This window comes from Pristiophorus japonicus, chromosome 14 (assembly GCF_044704955.1).
Source record: "Pristiophorus japonicus isolate sPriJap1 chromosome 14, sPriJap1.hap1, whole genome shotgun sequence".
NCBI classification, from domain to species: domain Eukaryota; kingdom Metazoa; phylum Chordata; class Chondrichthyes; family Pristiophoridae; genus Pristiophorus; species Pristiophorus japonicus.
Genome location: NC_091990.1, coordinates 31,186,178 through 31,202,164, shown reverse-complemented (window position 1 = coordinate 31,202,164; position 15,987 = coordinate 31,186,178). Strand labels below are relative to the sequence as shown.

Below are 15,987 nucleotides of genomic sequence, written 5' to 3'. Positions count from 1 at the left end.
TCAGGTTGGATTTATTTGTATAATATTTGTAGAAGTATAAATAAGGATTTATTGTCGAATTTAATGAGTTCCCTTCCTCCTCCCCCCCTCCCCCCCTCCCCCCCTCCCCTCCCCCCACCTCGTTCTGGACACCTGATTTGTAACCTGCGCCTGATTTTTTAATGTGTAGAACAGGTTTTTTCAGTTCTACAAAAATCTTCACTGGCTCCATTCTACTTTAGTTTGGAGTACATTTTCACTGTGGAAACTTTCAAATCAGGCATCAATGGCCGGACACGCCCCCTTTTGAAGAAAAAATTCTGTTCTAAACTAGAACTGTTCTACCTGACTAGAACTGCAGAAAAAAAAATGTGGAGAATTGCGATTTCTAAGATAGTCCGTTCTCCACCAGTTGCTCCTAAAAATCAGGCGCGAATCATGTGGAAACTTGGGCCCTATGAGTGGAGAAATTTCACCTCATCTCAGTCCTGAATGGCCGATCCCTTTAGGCTCAGTGGGTAGCACTCTTGCCAGAAGGTTGTGGGTTCAAGTCCCACTCCAGGGACTTGAGCACAAAAATCTAGGGTGACACACCAGTGCAGTGCTGAGGGAGTGCTGCACTGACGGAGGTGCCGTCATTCGGATGAGACATTAAATCGAGGCCCCGTCTGTTCTCTCAAGTGGAAGATCCCATGGCACTATTCTGTACTTCATTGGCTGTAAAGTGCTTTGAGACATCCGGTGGTTGTGAAAGGCGCTATATAAATCCAAGTCTTTCCTTCTTATTCTAAGACTGTGACTCCTAGACCCCCCCAGCCAGGGGAAACATCCTCCCAGCATCTACCCTGTCAAGCCCCTTAAGAATTTTATAGGTTTCAATGAGATCACTTCTCGTTCAAAACAGGCAGTGGTACACATTTCTATGCAATAGCAAAAGAAAACCTCTCCACATGTTCAGTTGACAGGAAGTATGTACTTTTTTTGGCAAAGTAAGTAATTTAATGGAACTGTAGTCTTATCAACACCATCTGCAGTCATTATTCTGAGTAACCACACAAAGTAAGTAATGCGGGCAGGAGCTCGCCCCACCTTCAGCCCACGCTGACTTTCATTTTTATTTTCTGATGGGTTTCATTTTATTTGATTTTGGTCCAGGCAGCCTTTCGGATACAATTGGAATAAAGTTGTGAAATCAGATATTAACCAATGTTCAGAGTTAGAGAATCAATTTTCTGGGATATTGTAAATCTGGAGCAACCCAGAATAAAACTGCCCACTTCCCAGTTCGTGGTACAAAACCACGATAGTCTGACTTTGGCCGCACACATTTACATCCTTTGCAGTGAGTATTTTTTTTATAAAGGTATGTTCCTGGTACAAGCTCAAATATCAGCCTGTTTACCATAGTGGCAGCACTCTGGCCTCTGAGTCAAGGCCCACTCCAGGGATTGAGCACATAAATCTAGGCTGACACTCCAGTGCAGTGCTGAGGGAGTGCTGCACTGTCAGAGATACCGTCTTTTGGATGCGTCGTTAAATCGAGGCCCCGTCTGCCCTCTCTACGGTGGATGTAAAATATCCCAGTGCACTTTTTCAAAGATGAGCAGGGGCATTCTCTCAGCATCCTGGCCAACATTTATCAAGCAACATCACTAAAACAGATTATGCGGTCATTATCTCACTGCTGTTTGTTGGAGCTTGCTGTGCGCTAGTTGGCGATTCCTACATTACACTTCAATAGTACTTCACTGGATGCAAAGCGCTTTGAGATCTCCTGAAGTCATGAAAGGCACTATATAATTGCAAGTTAGTTAGTTTGTTATACCTATCTATCTATTTACATTTATTTGTGAGGGATATTAACAGTATTGAGGCAGAGCACCGTTGCATGAGGTCAAGCAATGAAATCAGATCCCAACTATTGGTGCTATTGACTTTCAGCATTGTTGACTTGCTGAAACTAGCTCTGATGATATGAAGATATGCTCAGCTCATGATGTTTAACTGCCTTGTAGCCACGTTCAGACCTCAAATATGTAAAGGGCCCTGATAAAGGGTGCATGTGCCTTTGGAGGTAGCGCATTACTCCAGGGTGAGAAGAAAGCACAGGAATAGCAGCAACTGGATCTAATCAAAATATCGGAGAAGGAATCCCGAAACTGGATTTGTAGAATATAGCTCAAATGGTGCAACGCTTCAATTCCTGCCTCGATAGGAGTAGAATGTAATGTAATCACTATTATGAGTTGCAAGGTATGTGGCTTTTGGCCTATTTCATAATAAGACCACAGTCCTTGCCAAAACACCCTGGCTGTCCTTTGAATTTCCATAACTACATGCTTTTGCTTTGGGGACAATATCTAAAACTTCTCTCCCCCAGTTAAAATGTAATCAACACAGACTAGAAATGACTTTTGGTAGTATTAGCAGACAGTGCATGATATCTGCCATCTTAAAGCATCTGTTGACCTGTTTAAAACAAGCAGGTTTACATCTCTTAAAATAATGAACAGAGAAATGCCACATCTTTAATTGTTTGTCCACTAAGATTGGTAACAATTATTTCTAGCTTTCACCTTTTTCAAACCAAAGCACAAAGTCACAAGATACACAAAGATGAGAAAGGCCATTTGACCCATCAAAGCACATCTATCCAGAAAGACTCCCTTTCATAGTGTCTAACTGCTTCTTAAAAGATTTCACTTCACTGCCCGACACAGAAGTCCGTTCAATGTGTTGACCACTGTTTGCAGGAAAAGAAACCTCCTAATGGAATCAAGGGATATGGGGATAGTGCGGCAAGGTCAAGTTGAGTTTGAAGATCAGTCATGAACTTACTGAATGGCGGTGCAGGTTCGAAGGGCTGAATGGTCTACTCCTGCTCCTATTTCTTATGTTCCTAACTGGTTTGAATTTGTGTCCTCTTGTCTTAATGTCATGCTTTAGTTTGAAATACCTGTTTCCATACCATTTATTATCTTGTATACCTTTAAATTCACTTCCTTTCCAGTCTAAAATGCCCAAGTTTTTCCTGTCATTCCTCATGACTCAGTCCTGTGACATTGGAGATCAGTCTCAGGGCTTTTCTCTGTACTTCATCTCGCATTTAGTTGTCTCCCTGTTTCGGTGACCAGAACTGTATGCAATATGGAAGGTGTGATCTGAGCAGAGCACTGTACAGTTCCAGCAAACTTTGTTGTTGTTTGGAGACGGATCATAGAAACATAGAAACATAGAAAATAGGTGCAGGAGTAGGCCATTCAGGCTAGGCTAGCAGTACAGACAAGGAAAACAGACTACTTGGTCCTCTCTCTTTAGCAGATTTTATTGTGAGACTTTAATGTGTGTTCTTCCCCCTCTCCCCCCCCCACCCCCCGCCCTCCACCTCACATGTTGTTTCCTTTATTTCCTATTGGAGCTACTTGCTGTCAGGACAGTGAATGGTATGATATACAGCTCACTTCTCCATGACCACTGCTCTGTGATCAGTTGACAAGAAACTTTGTCAATTTTCATCTCCCTCTTAGGATCTGTTCTATCTATCAACAGTGGCAGAGAGATTAAAATAACAACATCCAGTTCTAGAACATAAGAAATAGGAGCAGGAGTAGGCCATTTGGCCCCTCGAGCCTGCTCCGCCATTCAATAAGATCATGGCTGATCTGATCATGGGCTCAGCTCCACTTCCCTGCCCGCTCCCCATAACCCTTTACTTCCTTATCACTCAAAAGTCTGTCTATCTCCGCCTTAAATATATTGTGTTAAGGACACCATCAGAGGACATTTATTTGATTTTCTTTGTTCCTATCTCCATGAAATTAGAAGCCACGTTACAGTACTTTGTGATTATTATGTTCATAATGTTACAAAAAAAAGATTGTTTGGGATGAATGTGGCAGCACTCTGCCTCCTCACAAAGGTGTGCCTCCGTCTCTTTTCTTTGGTTTATTTGAGAAGATTTTTCCTTTTTCTATTTTGGGCTTGCGTTGCTCCACTGAAGGAATGCTGCGTGTTTGTTTTTTTATGTAAAAAGGAGCTGGTCTGATCTCTACCTTCTATTCTAATTGTTTTGACTGGAAGCACACTAAAGTGAGTATGTTTGTCGTTAGGTAAAAATGCATGCGTGGGAGTACATTACTGGCAGCATGAGAACAGCAACAGAGACAGGGCATTAGTAGTCAAGCAAGCATTCCATTATAAATATAGCTCGAGACTGACAGTCACACTGTCCCATTAAGTCCATTAATGCTGCTTAGCTTATCCCTTCAGGAAATGTTGTATTTTATAATTGTGAATGGGTATTTGTATCATGTGTACTGAGCCTTCATAAGAGCCTATACATGAAACAGGCTAAAGGCGGGGATTATATATTACCTAACCACCAGTAGTCGTTAGGTCTCATACATTACGACTACTTTTCAGCTTAGTTCGAAATATGCAGTGATATGATGCATGCACATTTGTGTCATTTGTGTCATTAAAACATCACAGCACTTGAAAATGACGTCATAAATATGCAGAAAAAGTGGCAAAGAAATTTGTCCAGAAATATGCCAAATCCAAGAATTTATTCTGTCAGGTCCAAAATCATCTTTAAGCTGTGTGCAACGCAGCTGTATAAGTGGGTTGTAAAATAGTCAGGTCAGAAGCATTGTTCCCGCTAATTTTTTGGGGGTGCACGGCCCCTTTAACGGGCTGCGCAACCCATTCAAATTATCGCGCAGCGCGGTTTTTGCCTTTTACAAGCCGGAGGGCAGCCTGCCCGGGACCTCCAGACCACTGCACGGACACACAGCTTAGCAAGAACATTAGTGAGGAGTGGTTTATTATTTGGGAGACTGCAGATTCCAAGTTGTATGCTTGGATTAGGAGGAGGTAAACAAAATGCTCCTACCTTGATTTCTAGATTACTAAACTAAATGGAACTCTGATTGGATGAGGCACCTGTTTATCGAGACTGCCTGGGTCATACACCCTCGGTTTAAAAAGGAAAGACTTGAATTTATATAGCGTCTTTGACGACTACTGGACTTCCTAAAGTGCTTTATAGCCAATGAATTGCTTTTTGAACTGTAGGCACTGCTGTAATGTCAGAAACGTTGCAACCCAATCTGCACACAGCAAGCTCCCACAAATAGCAATATGATAATGACCAGATAATCTGTTTCAGTGATGTTGATTCAGGGATAAATATTGGCCCAGGACTCCGGGGATAACTCCCCTGCTCTTCTTCAAAATACTGCCATGGGATCTTTAACATCCATCTGAGGTTTAACGTCCCATATGAAGGACGGCCCCTCTGACAGTGCAGCACTCCCTCAGCACTGCACTGGAGTGTCAGCCTGGAGTTTTGTGCTCAAGTCTCTGGAGTGGGACTGTCTCAGAGGCCAGAGTGCTACCCACTGAGCCACAGCTGACTCAACCTATGTCTCAGTTTTCACTTCACTTTTTATACGATTTGTCATTTTCACAAAGACACTTATGAAAATATTTTGCTAATTTCTCGATGGAAATTCCAATTAAAAAAGGAGGTTAAATTCCTTCTGTTGATTCATTTTAATGAAAAGTCGATCTGAGTACAAAAAGGAAAAATAAAAGACTTTAATTCCTAAAGTGCTTTGTTTCAATGTGTTAAAATGCAGCTTTCTGCAGTGCGCACAAATGATTATGCCTCGATATAACAGAAAAAATCAATAATGTGGTGAGTTTTGAGTTGCAAAATCACAGAATGGTTACAGCACAGGAGGCCATTCGGCCCGTCGAGCCCATGCCAGCTCTCTGCAAAGGCACTTCAGCCAGTCCCAGTCCCCCGCCCTTTCCCCGTACCCCTGCAAAATGTTTTCCCTCAGTTATTTATCCAATTCCCTTTTGAAAGCCACGATTGATTCTGCCTCCACCACCCTTTCAGGCAGTGCATTCCAGATCCTAACCACTAAAAAAGTTTTTCCTCATGTCATCTTTGGACCTTCTGCCAATCACCTTAAATCTGTGTCTTCTGATTCCGCCAATGGGAACAGTTTCTCTCTATCTACTCTGTCCAGACCCCTCATGATTTTGAACACCTTGATCAAACCTCCTCTCAACCTTCTCTGCTCCAAGGAGAAAACCCCCAGCTTTGTGACACCGAGGTATTATTCAAGTGCTGGCTACATACCTCTGAACAAATACATTTTGAATTGGCACTGTAATGCAGTAGGTCCCTCTATGTAATATGAATGCAGGGTTATAGTAGATGGTGCAATATACTGAAGTGGTTTTGTGATCTTTCTTCAATAATCAGAGAACCATAAATAATATATGCTATACCAGAACTGACAACATAGCTGTGTTATAATAAGGTTGTTTTTCTACCAGGGAGTCATCAATAATGTGCAATATAGTGCTGATATATATCGGAGAGAACCAGAACAATGGGTTTACTGTGCATAGTTTCAATGATGCCGTGTGCCGTTGTTCAGTTCAGTAACTACTGTTCTGAAGTATAAGGACAATGTACTGTAGGGTGCTCAACATTACATTCAACACCTGCTGTACCTAAATGGAGCGTTTTACAACTACCACACTGAGTTCAGTTCTGGACTTAGCTAAAGTGTTTTTTTTTTACACAGACTCCACAAAAGTGGATGAAATGCTGTCACAAGAGGGCAATGTGAATCCAAGTTACGCTGAAAACAACAATGGACTTGGTTAAAGGAAGAAAGCTTGAACTCGAGGCACCAGTAGCGTCAGTACATGACTGTCAAGAATTTCACATGACCACAACAAATATGAAGTGTTTCTTATAGCTTGTGACCATGCCCCTCCCTATACTAATGCTACTGATTTTATGATGAAGCATTGTATGGAAATATTCAACTGCTTGTGAGGATTTCCCAGAGTTGATCCCTAAAGTGCTTTCATGTTCCACTCACCCTGAATCTGTGTTTGGGTTTGTGGGCTGAAGTGGGAGGGCACGCCCAGGGTCCGAGGGCTGGGCGTTGATGGACCAACCCGCATTGCTGTCTGGCGGTACCGTTCCAACTCGCTCAGGCGGTCCGAGAAAAGCGTGCCAGGTTTGGCCTGGTCTTCAAGCTTTTGTCTGTGCCCTGCAATAAAAGATAATACATTGAGTTAAAATCTTTTAGTCTCTTCACTTCTTCCACACTGCTGTTTGCCTCTACCACCGAACCCGTTGCTATACAAATTTCTGCAAAGGGAAGTAGCTACCTTTATAATTGGCCTGAGGCGGGGAGTTGGAGGGAGGAAGGCAAATCTGGGTCCTGACCCATCCCACAGTGCAGTAGAAATTAAAGACAGATGCAAGGCAGACATTTTGGTGTCCAAATTCGAACAGAATACACCCACCTTGCATTGTATCTCATGCCTTTTGGAAGGGGACTGGCTTCCTATTGCAATGCGAGATAAGGGTTGTCTGCCTAGTCTTTTCATTTAAAATGGCTACTTCGCCATACCCGTCCTTTTCTATAGCACTGTCTGTGGTCGGATGGAGAACCAGTCTAGTGCAGCATTAACAAATAACTCCACCTGCTGGTCCAGTAGCAGAATTACAAAACGTATGCAATTGAGGCTGACAAAACCCATGGCCATCTGTGAAACGGGTGCTGCCAGAACCTCCTTCCTTGTTTTGAACTGATTGACATTTCGTAACCTTGTTGTGTTTGAGTGCTTCACGAGTGGCATGCTTATTATGCTGCACTCTGCCACAAATCCTGACTCAGGCAGGCAGTGAGACTGACACTGCCTGTCTATATCTGATGAGCCCTACTGAATATCGCTGACCTCTTAAAAGTAAAATGCATTGAACTTGATAAAGTCAATCGGCATAATCGCGATCTAGATATCCTCCGAAAAATCATTTGATCCACCCATTCCGTTTCAAAGCTGAATCAGCACTACGAGCTTTATTTCTGCACCAAAAGACAATTTCTTAAACACTATGAATTAAGCAATGTTTTTTGTTCTACTTTATAGCTGTTACCAACACAAATACACTGTCATCTGTACAGATGTTAAGTGAAGGGAAAGATTATGCAACAGGCCAGTGATGGAAGGGGTCAATTTGATTTTTATTTCGCTCTAATTCCAGATAATGACATTCTGCACTATCTCTCGCGCCGTGATAATAGAAACACAAGCTGCTGTTAAATCCCATTGCTAAGATTTTCAGCAAACCTTGATCTAGCGACACGTATAATTCTAAACATTTCTCTTCTTTATTTCCCGGGTTTCCATCGCTTTCCTTCTGAAGTAACAGAGCTCGAGCAGGAGAACAACTCCGGGGACCTCCCCCATACTGGCTAACAAGCCGCAGGTGGCTGTGGTGGTTTAGCACTGGTTCTCCAGCTTTGAAAGCTGCCCACAAAGCCTACCCCATTAGGCCCCAGTGTAAGTTGGCACGGCAGCTCAAGTGACCAGACATACAAATGAGATTTGCACACTTTGGAGCTTACCTAGTCGGCAGTGTGAATTCAATTTCACAACGTGCCGCGAGGAGATTTGAACTGACGCCCTCTGGGATGCCTGTCTAGGATGCAGAACCACTACGCTACCAACTTTTTACCTAATCTCCAGTTTCTGAGCTGATGATCGAAGATTTCTATCAAGTCATTTACAACACTGGGACGCTGGGGCTGATTTTCTCAGCTTGTGGTGTTGGTGGAGGGGAGGTGGAGCCTCACTTTCCGACTGTGCATGCTGGGAAGTCGTCGGTATGCTGCCCAGGATTCATTGCTGTGCATGGCCAGCGGGCCAGGCTCCCCACCAGCAGCCCAGGCTCGGAAAATGAGCCCCCATATCCAAAGCTTCATTGTTTGTCTCTGTCTGTGACCACAGCCTCGCCTGTCTGACCACACCTCTCAGCTCAATAAATAATCTCTCGAACGTGTGTCTTGCAAGATACCCAAGAATAGTATGCAGACAGCCACTTGAGCTCAATTGAATATGCCACAACCATCCTTTTCTCCCCCTGATTTTGATGGAAATGTTGCAGAAGGGTTTCAAAGTCAAGTGTGCTTTCAATGTCTTTGAGTTCATTGTAAACCTTTTCAGTCTGCTTCTCCTGTGTCAGCACATTCTTCAACAACCCATAAGTCCATAGAGCGATAACATTAAACACCGTGCACTATGATAACCTCCCTATTTCATGAACAACGCCCTCAGATTCAGCAGCAAGCTCGCCATTTTTCCATGCCTGCTCAGAGCAATATGGAGTTGGGCAATATAACTTTGGCTTGTTGGCTACGTACTGCTCAAAGCAGGTACAACTCTTAAAGCAGCACCTGTCGTATTATTCAACATTTCTTTGAGCTTCGTAAATAAACTGAATCGTAAAGGGCTAGACCATTTTAGTTATTGTTATCTTGTTGCGATACCACTGCATACAGTAAGTTGTCATTCAATTTTTATTTTGGACCCAGTGTGCAAAGCTGTCTAGTTTTGAAGACATTTTAGAAGTAGACAAGCATTTAGAGCAGGATCAGAGCTGACAGGAGCCAGGTCTTATCTGTACGCAGCTGAGAGATGAAAAGCGACAAAAATCTCTTTGAAAATTCTTATACTGTAAATGTGCCCAGTTGCTGCAATAAAAAGTCTCACCAACAGCCTTTAAGCAACCGACTTGAATGTCTCTGTGCTTTCCTGCCCATCCTACTGGTTATGAGATTAAGCAACAGAGCAACTGAAGGAATGTGTTAATTGCTAATTAATGTGCAGAGGGATCCGTTTGGGCATGAGATGAAATTAAGTGCTTACAACTAATCCTAACGAAATGCTAAATAAATTGGCAATTAAGACATAGTTTCAATTCTGAATTGGCTCAGTTAGTAATGATTTAAAATACTCCTATCAATTTAAAGGAAAATAGTCCTTGTTGGAGACAACCAAGTTGCGTAAATCAAGGGTTCCTAAAGTTTATAGCTAAATGCACTGATTAAATAGTTTAATTCATCATCGACTATTTGTGGGATGTGATTGCAGCATTTGCTCACATAACAGTCACGGCACTTCAAAGTAATTCATTGTGTGAAGTGCTTTGAAATTTTTCAACGTGACAAGATACTATATAAATGCAAGTATTATTAATAATCATATGGTGAGAAGCCGGCAGCATTCGATTTCCTGAATAGAGTCTCTGTTTTTTATTTATCTTTTGATGTCCTAGTGTGCACACTTCTCGTTAGCTTGAACCGTATTTTTGAAATCTAACTTGTACTTAATTTTCTCCCACCAAGCGACAGGTTCTCTGGTGGCCAGAATGGACAGGGAGGGCAACTCCACAGCAGTGTCTGCTTTGAGAAAGTTGGTGCTTTTTTGCTTATTTTGAGCGGATGACAATTTAGCACTACAGACACGGGTCGCTCAGTCTTTGACAGGAACCATTTAACACAGAACCATGCAATGGAAATCAGTCCAATCCCCAAATTAACCCATTGACAAATAACTGTGTTACAATGTAGTCAAAAGGTCATATTTGGGTTTTTATATTCAATATTTATTTTATTCTGGAAAAATTAGGCTTCAGCAGGGTAAGTAACAATTATATTTATATATAATGACCTTTAAAACAACAACAAAAACACAGTTCACCATTGAAAATGCACACTGAAGTCATGGACCATGGGAATGTGTTGGACTAAACACAACATCAAATCTACAGCCTTGACCATCATTTGATCTCATTCGACGTCACTGGACAACGCTGCTTGGCTCTTCACTTGGGCTGTAATCCTGGAAAACTCTACGGAGAAATACAACGAGCAGAACAAATCATTCTAAAGGGCACCTCCTGCAGCTTGAGCAACCGAGCATTGACACCAACTGTCTGACCTTCCAGTGCGGAGGTGGAGTGGCAGTAAGGCAATGTGGGCAACTCAAACACAGCAACACCTGAGATACGGATAAGAAAGGGAAATGGTTCCACTTGGTAGGGATATACTAATGCTGCTCTCCCAGGAGAGCGACATAGGGTGACACCACCCTCCAACTTTCACTCCCTCCGTCTGGTGGGGAAGTGCCTTGCCTCTATTATATTTCCCCACCTAATGGTCTAGCTGAGATTGGGACATCATCACCATGTGGAAAATTGCAGCGCTCCAGGCCATGATACTGTGTCACCAATCAAATACCCATTACATTGTCAGCATGTCTCCCTGCTCCAGACACGCCGTGGTTTGAACAAAATTATGAACCATCTGAAGATCCAGCGACAGTTGCTACTTGGTCCACTATTGGTAGAAATTTGCATTTCTTTCCACTGAATTGCCTGACAAGGAGGAATTTATCTTATATTCCAGTGAGCAGAACCTCCTCCCCCATGATAAAAAGCAAACATTGAACTAACTGTTGGTTCCCCAAACTGAAATAGAAGTTCTGACACATGCCTGCATATCCAGGGCTGAAGAGGAGTAACTTCACCTAAAATAGGAATGAGGTAATATTTGTAAAGCAGCAATATGCTGTATATATTCATCAGTCAGAAAAAGTAGACAAAGGTGTTTTCTGATTCCTATTGCCAGAATTTAACTGATATGTTAACAGTTACACCCTTGCATTTGGCTGTTTTCATACCTCTGCACCATTAATGGTTTGGTTTTTATTTTAAATCAGGACATTTTTCAGTTAAAACTCAGTTTAAAAAAAAAACTCCAAACACAGATGCCCGTCTTATAATTGAACACACGCAAAAGCCACAAGACCCAGCATAAACAGCCAGAGAAATATTTAGGAGGGAACAGACTCTTCTAGCGACTAACAGAGGCAGTCACAGATAGATTATTATTCACATGTTTGAAGTTGGCTTGCTTGCGCCATTTGGAAAGGGATCCAGTCACGCCAAGTCTTTGCCTTGGCTGTACTCTGTGCTGCTTAAACACTGCAGCTACTGTCTACTCCCCACAACGTTCCAAATGTCAACTTTTAAAAAAGAAACCCGCCCAAAGCCAAAGTGTCTGTGCTTCACTCAGAGATTTTTTTTTTAAACCAGCTTTAACAAATATAGGGCAAGAAAAAATAGAATCGTTCCAACACTACAATAATTCATATTTCTTAAGGTTCTATTACACTTGTGATGAATTGGCTGCCTCTAAAGGCGCAAAGAAAATATCCATTTAAAGGGAAATAGGCTGGCTGGCATCCAGTTGGCAGAAGGATGTCAGCTGCTGAAGTCTGAGAGATTTGGACTGACTTTAGTCAGAACAGTGGGAGAAATGTTCATTAAAGGCCTGATGTTGATTATGTGGAGGTAAAGTTTCCAGAAGTCCAGAACTACACAGAAGGCAAAGGCAGTCGGAAGCATAATAGTCAGTTTTATAATGCACCGATTACATTCTGTTCTGTTGAACGTAATGAAAGTCTGTGGCGGCCAGATGAACTATTTATAACATAGGCATAATGCTTTGTCCCATGCCGAGGAAAAAGGAACCTGTATTGAGGAGCTGAATTGTTAATAACACACTGTTATGCTCTTATAACCTACCCATTACACGCTTCCCCTTAATACTGTCACTGCAAGCAATATGAACATGCACTGAGCTACTTAACTGTTTATAAACCACATGTCTCACAGTTATAACACACCTGTAGCCTGTCTCACTGCAAGAAACAGGAATAAACGTTGACCAGGTGAACTATTTAGAAAATGCATGTTCCACTTGAAACACATCTGAGCAACATGAGATGAACACCTGAACAGTTATAACAGATCCATCACACTCTCCCCGTGCTGTTATAACATACTTGTAATACTCTCTCATCGCAGCTAAGAGGAATGCGCACTCTGCAGCTGAACAAGTACTGTTTATAACGCACACAATTACATCCTGATAACACATTTGTAGCACGTTCTCATTGTGAGTAACACAACCATGAGCTGGGCAGTTTACAGCGTACCCGTTCCATTGTGTTTTTACAAAACACCTTACACTCTTTCTGTAAGTGGAATTAGCATGTGCCAAGCAGCCAAATAGTTGAGGAAACACCCATTACTCTCTTTCTCATACTGTCAACAACAGAAGCATGTGCTGAGCAGGGGAACTATTAATAATGAGGGCTAGACATTTAGCAGATGTCGACACACTGGGCACCTGCAGCATGTCGGAGGGACCTGGGATGCAGGATGTGCTTGATGTCTCTCCAAGTCTCTCTCCTACCCAATATTGAATCCAACCGAGATGTGCCAGAACAAAAAAAAAGTCTACTGCTCTCCGGCTGATATTAAATGAGATTGTCGGACTGGGACTCAGAGAGCAAACTTCTTATCACAATAGATAATTGACTGGTTTCAGATTGTAAGGTATCTCCTACCAACAACATTTCCTAAACCTTTCTCGATCTGAGAGCAAGAACTGCAATCAGCAACAACAACTTAGATTTATATAGTGCCTTTAATGTAGTAAAACATCCCAAGGCGTTTCACAGGAGCATTATAAAACAAAATTTGATACTGAGCCACATAAGGAGATATGAGGGCAGATCAAAGTTTGGTCAAAGACAGATTTTAAGCGGGAAAGTAGTGGTAGAGAGGTGGAGAGGGAATTCCAGAGCTTAGTGATATTTTCATTTGTAGCACTCCAGTGTTTGTGAAATCTAAAAATCATCTGTTTTAAATCTAGCTAGCTGTGTCAGCTGTGGCTCAGTGGGTATCAATCTCACCTCTGAGTCAGAAGGTTGTGGGTTCAAGTCCCACTCCAAGGACTTGAGCACAAATAAATCTAGGCTGACACTCCAGTGCAGTACTGAGGGAGTGCTGCACTGTCAGAGGTGCCGTCTGCTCTCTCAAGTGGACGTAAAAGATCCCATGGCTCTATTTCGAAGAAGAGCAGGGGAGTTATCCCCGGTGTCTTGGCCAATATTTATCCCTCAATCAACATAAAAAAACAGATTATCTGGTCATTATCACATTGCTGTTTGTGGGAGCTTGCTTGTGCATAAATTGGATGCCGTGTTTCCCACATTACAACAGTGACTACACTCCAAACGCACTCCATTGGTTGGAAAGCGCTTTGACATGTCCAGAGGTCATGAAAGGTGCTATATAAATGCAAGTCTTTCCTCCCTAACCAAGGGGTACTATGGGCAACTAAATCACCCCTATCACCAACCTCACTGAGATCTGTGAATTCAGCACAGACCTGGGATTGATCTGATCGCTATGGTTTAAGTACTCACTGGATAAACTCCCTAACCCATTGGGGAAATAAGGTCTTTGTATCTTTTAAAGATTTATGTGAGATGATTTCTAACCTGGTATCCTTTATAACAACAACAACAACTTGTATTTATATAGCGCTTTTAACGTAGTGAAACGTCCCAAGGCACTTCACAGGAGTGTTTTGAGATTAAAAATTTAACACCGAGCCACATAAGTAGAAATTAGCACAGGTGACCAAAAGCTTGGTCAAAGAGGTATGCTTTAAGGAATGTCTTGAAGGAGGAAAGAGAGGTCAAGAGGCGGAGAGGTTTAGGCAGGGAGTTCCAGAGCTTGGGGCCTTGGCAACAGAAGGCATGGCCACCAATGGTTGAGCGATTATAATCAGGAATGCTCAAGAGGGCAGAATTAGAGGAATGCAGACATCTCGGGGGGTTGTGGGACTGGTGGAGATGACAAAGATAGGAAGGGGGCGAGGCCATAGAGGGATTTGAAAATAAGGATGAGAATTTTGAACTTGAATTTTGAATTTTATAGTGTGTCAATGAAACAATGTGCCAAAAATACTTTTATTAGATCATAAAAATTGAATGCATTGACACACACACACACACACATATGTTAGAAAGAGCATTTGAACCATTGGCCCAGAATGTGCTGGTGAGGGACATCTCATGGTGTGCCCCATTAGTTAGACTTTCCCCCCTCACCCTTCAGCCCAAAGAAGTTTGCGCTGCCAATTGCTGAATGTGCGAGCTGATAACAGCGCAACGTGGGCAACGGGGCATCTGGGACCTCAGTGAACGATGGCACCAACAGTCTATCTCCTCAACCACTGAGAGTTAAGGATTGAGAAAGAAACCAAGGAATGACGGAAATTGGGTGATTTAAGAATCAAATCAGGTACAGAAAGAGAAATAAAGAGAGGGAAAGAAAGTTTGGATTAAGAGAGTGAGCGAGAAAAAAAAAGAAACAGAAAGGAAAAGTAAGAAAAACATGAAAAAAAATTAAAATTTTAAAAATCTCATGATCAATTTACTACCTGCAGGAGTGAGATGCCACAGTTTGAATTGTTCCCTTTCTGGGCTGAGGATGTTGAGTGGCGTTGCAGGAACATAAATCCCGTCATTAAAAAGGGTACTTCGCTGCTAAATACCAGCCTTAACTTTCTGCGGCGAGTTAAGTGGGCAATTAATGGACAAATGCAGCAATTTATGAAACTAACAGGGAGGTTGAGGGCAAGCTGCTCTTCTCGAATGCTAACATTAGAGCAGCACAAATTGTCCAGCAACTTGTGGTGATTCGCAATGCACAAGGTATCTCTTCCTCGCCACAAATAGCTGGGCGATTTGCACACTAATATCTGAAACATCATGCCTTTCCCCTGATGCTGACTCTCCTGTTCTCCAATTCAAGTGTTTTCTATTTATTTCAGTTTTTAAAAACTTTTTTTTTGTTACACCATTCAGTTTTTATTGTTCATCTGTCTTCTCCACTTTGGATGTGTCCTATCCTTGCACTTCAGCTGCATTTCGCAAGAAAAAAAAGTGATCTGTAAAGTAATCGCTGGAGTTACCACATTTTTAAGAATTATGCGTATTAAACTCAGGTGCAGAAAGAGAAATAAGGAGAGGGAAAGAAAGCTTGGATTAAGAGACAGAGAGTTATTTTGCCAGCAATTTCTGGTCCATTAATAATGATAAGAATTCATCCAGTCATCTGTAATCTACCTATCCTATGTGAATAGGAGACAGGAATCTATTGGAAACATATGCTTGCTGGCTGCACTCTAATGCCACTAGCTCAACCAGCCATCAATTGTAATATGATTCAATTACCAACGTACAGTGTCTGATGCCAAACTC

The 15,987-nt window shown here is 42.2% G+C and overlaps 1 protein-coding gene across 1 annotated transcript in view; it reads right to left on the bottom strand.

Moving 5' to 3' along the window:
- runx3 (RUNX family transcription factor 3) overlaps nucleotides 1-15,987 on the bottom strand; it is a 65,009-nt gene that overhangs the window by 16,279 nt on the left and 32,743 nt on the right. Inside the window, exon 4 of the mRNA XM_070898460.1 lies at nucleotides 6,891-7,064. Within this exon, the coding sequence (XP_070754561.1) occupies nucleotides 6,891-7,064 (174 nt within the window). The remainder of the gene's footprint in view (nucleotides 1-6,890; nucleotides 7,065-15,987) is intronic.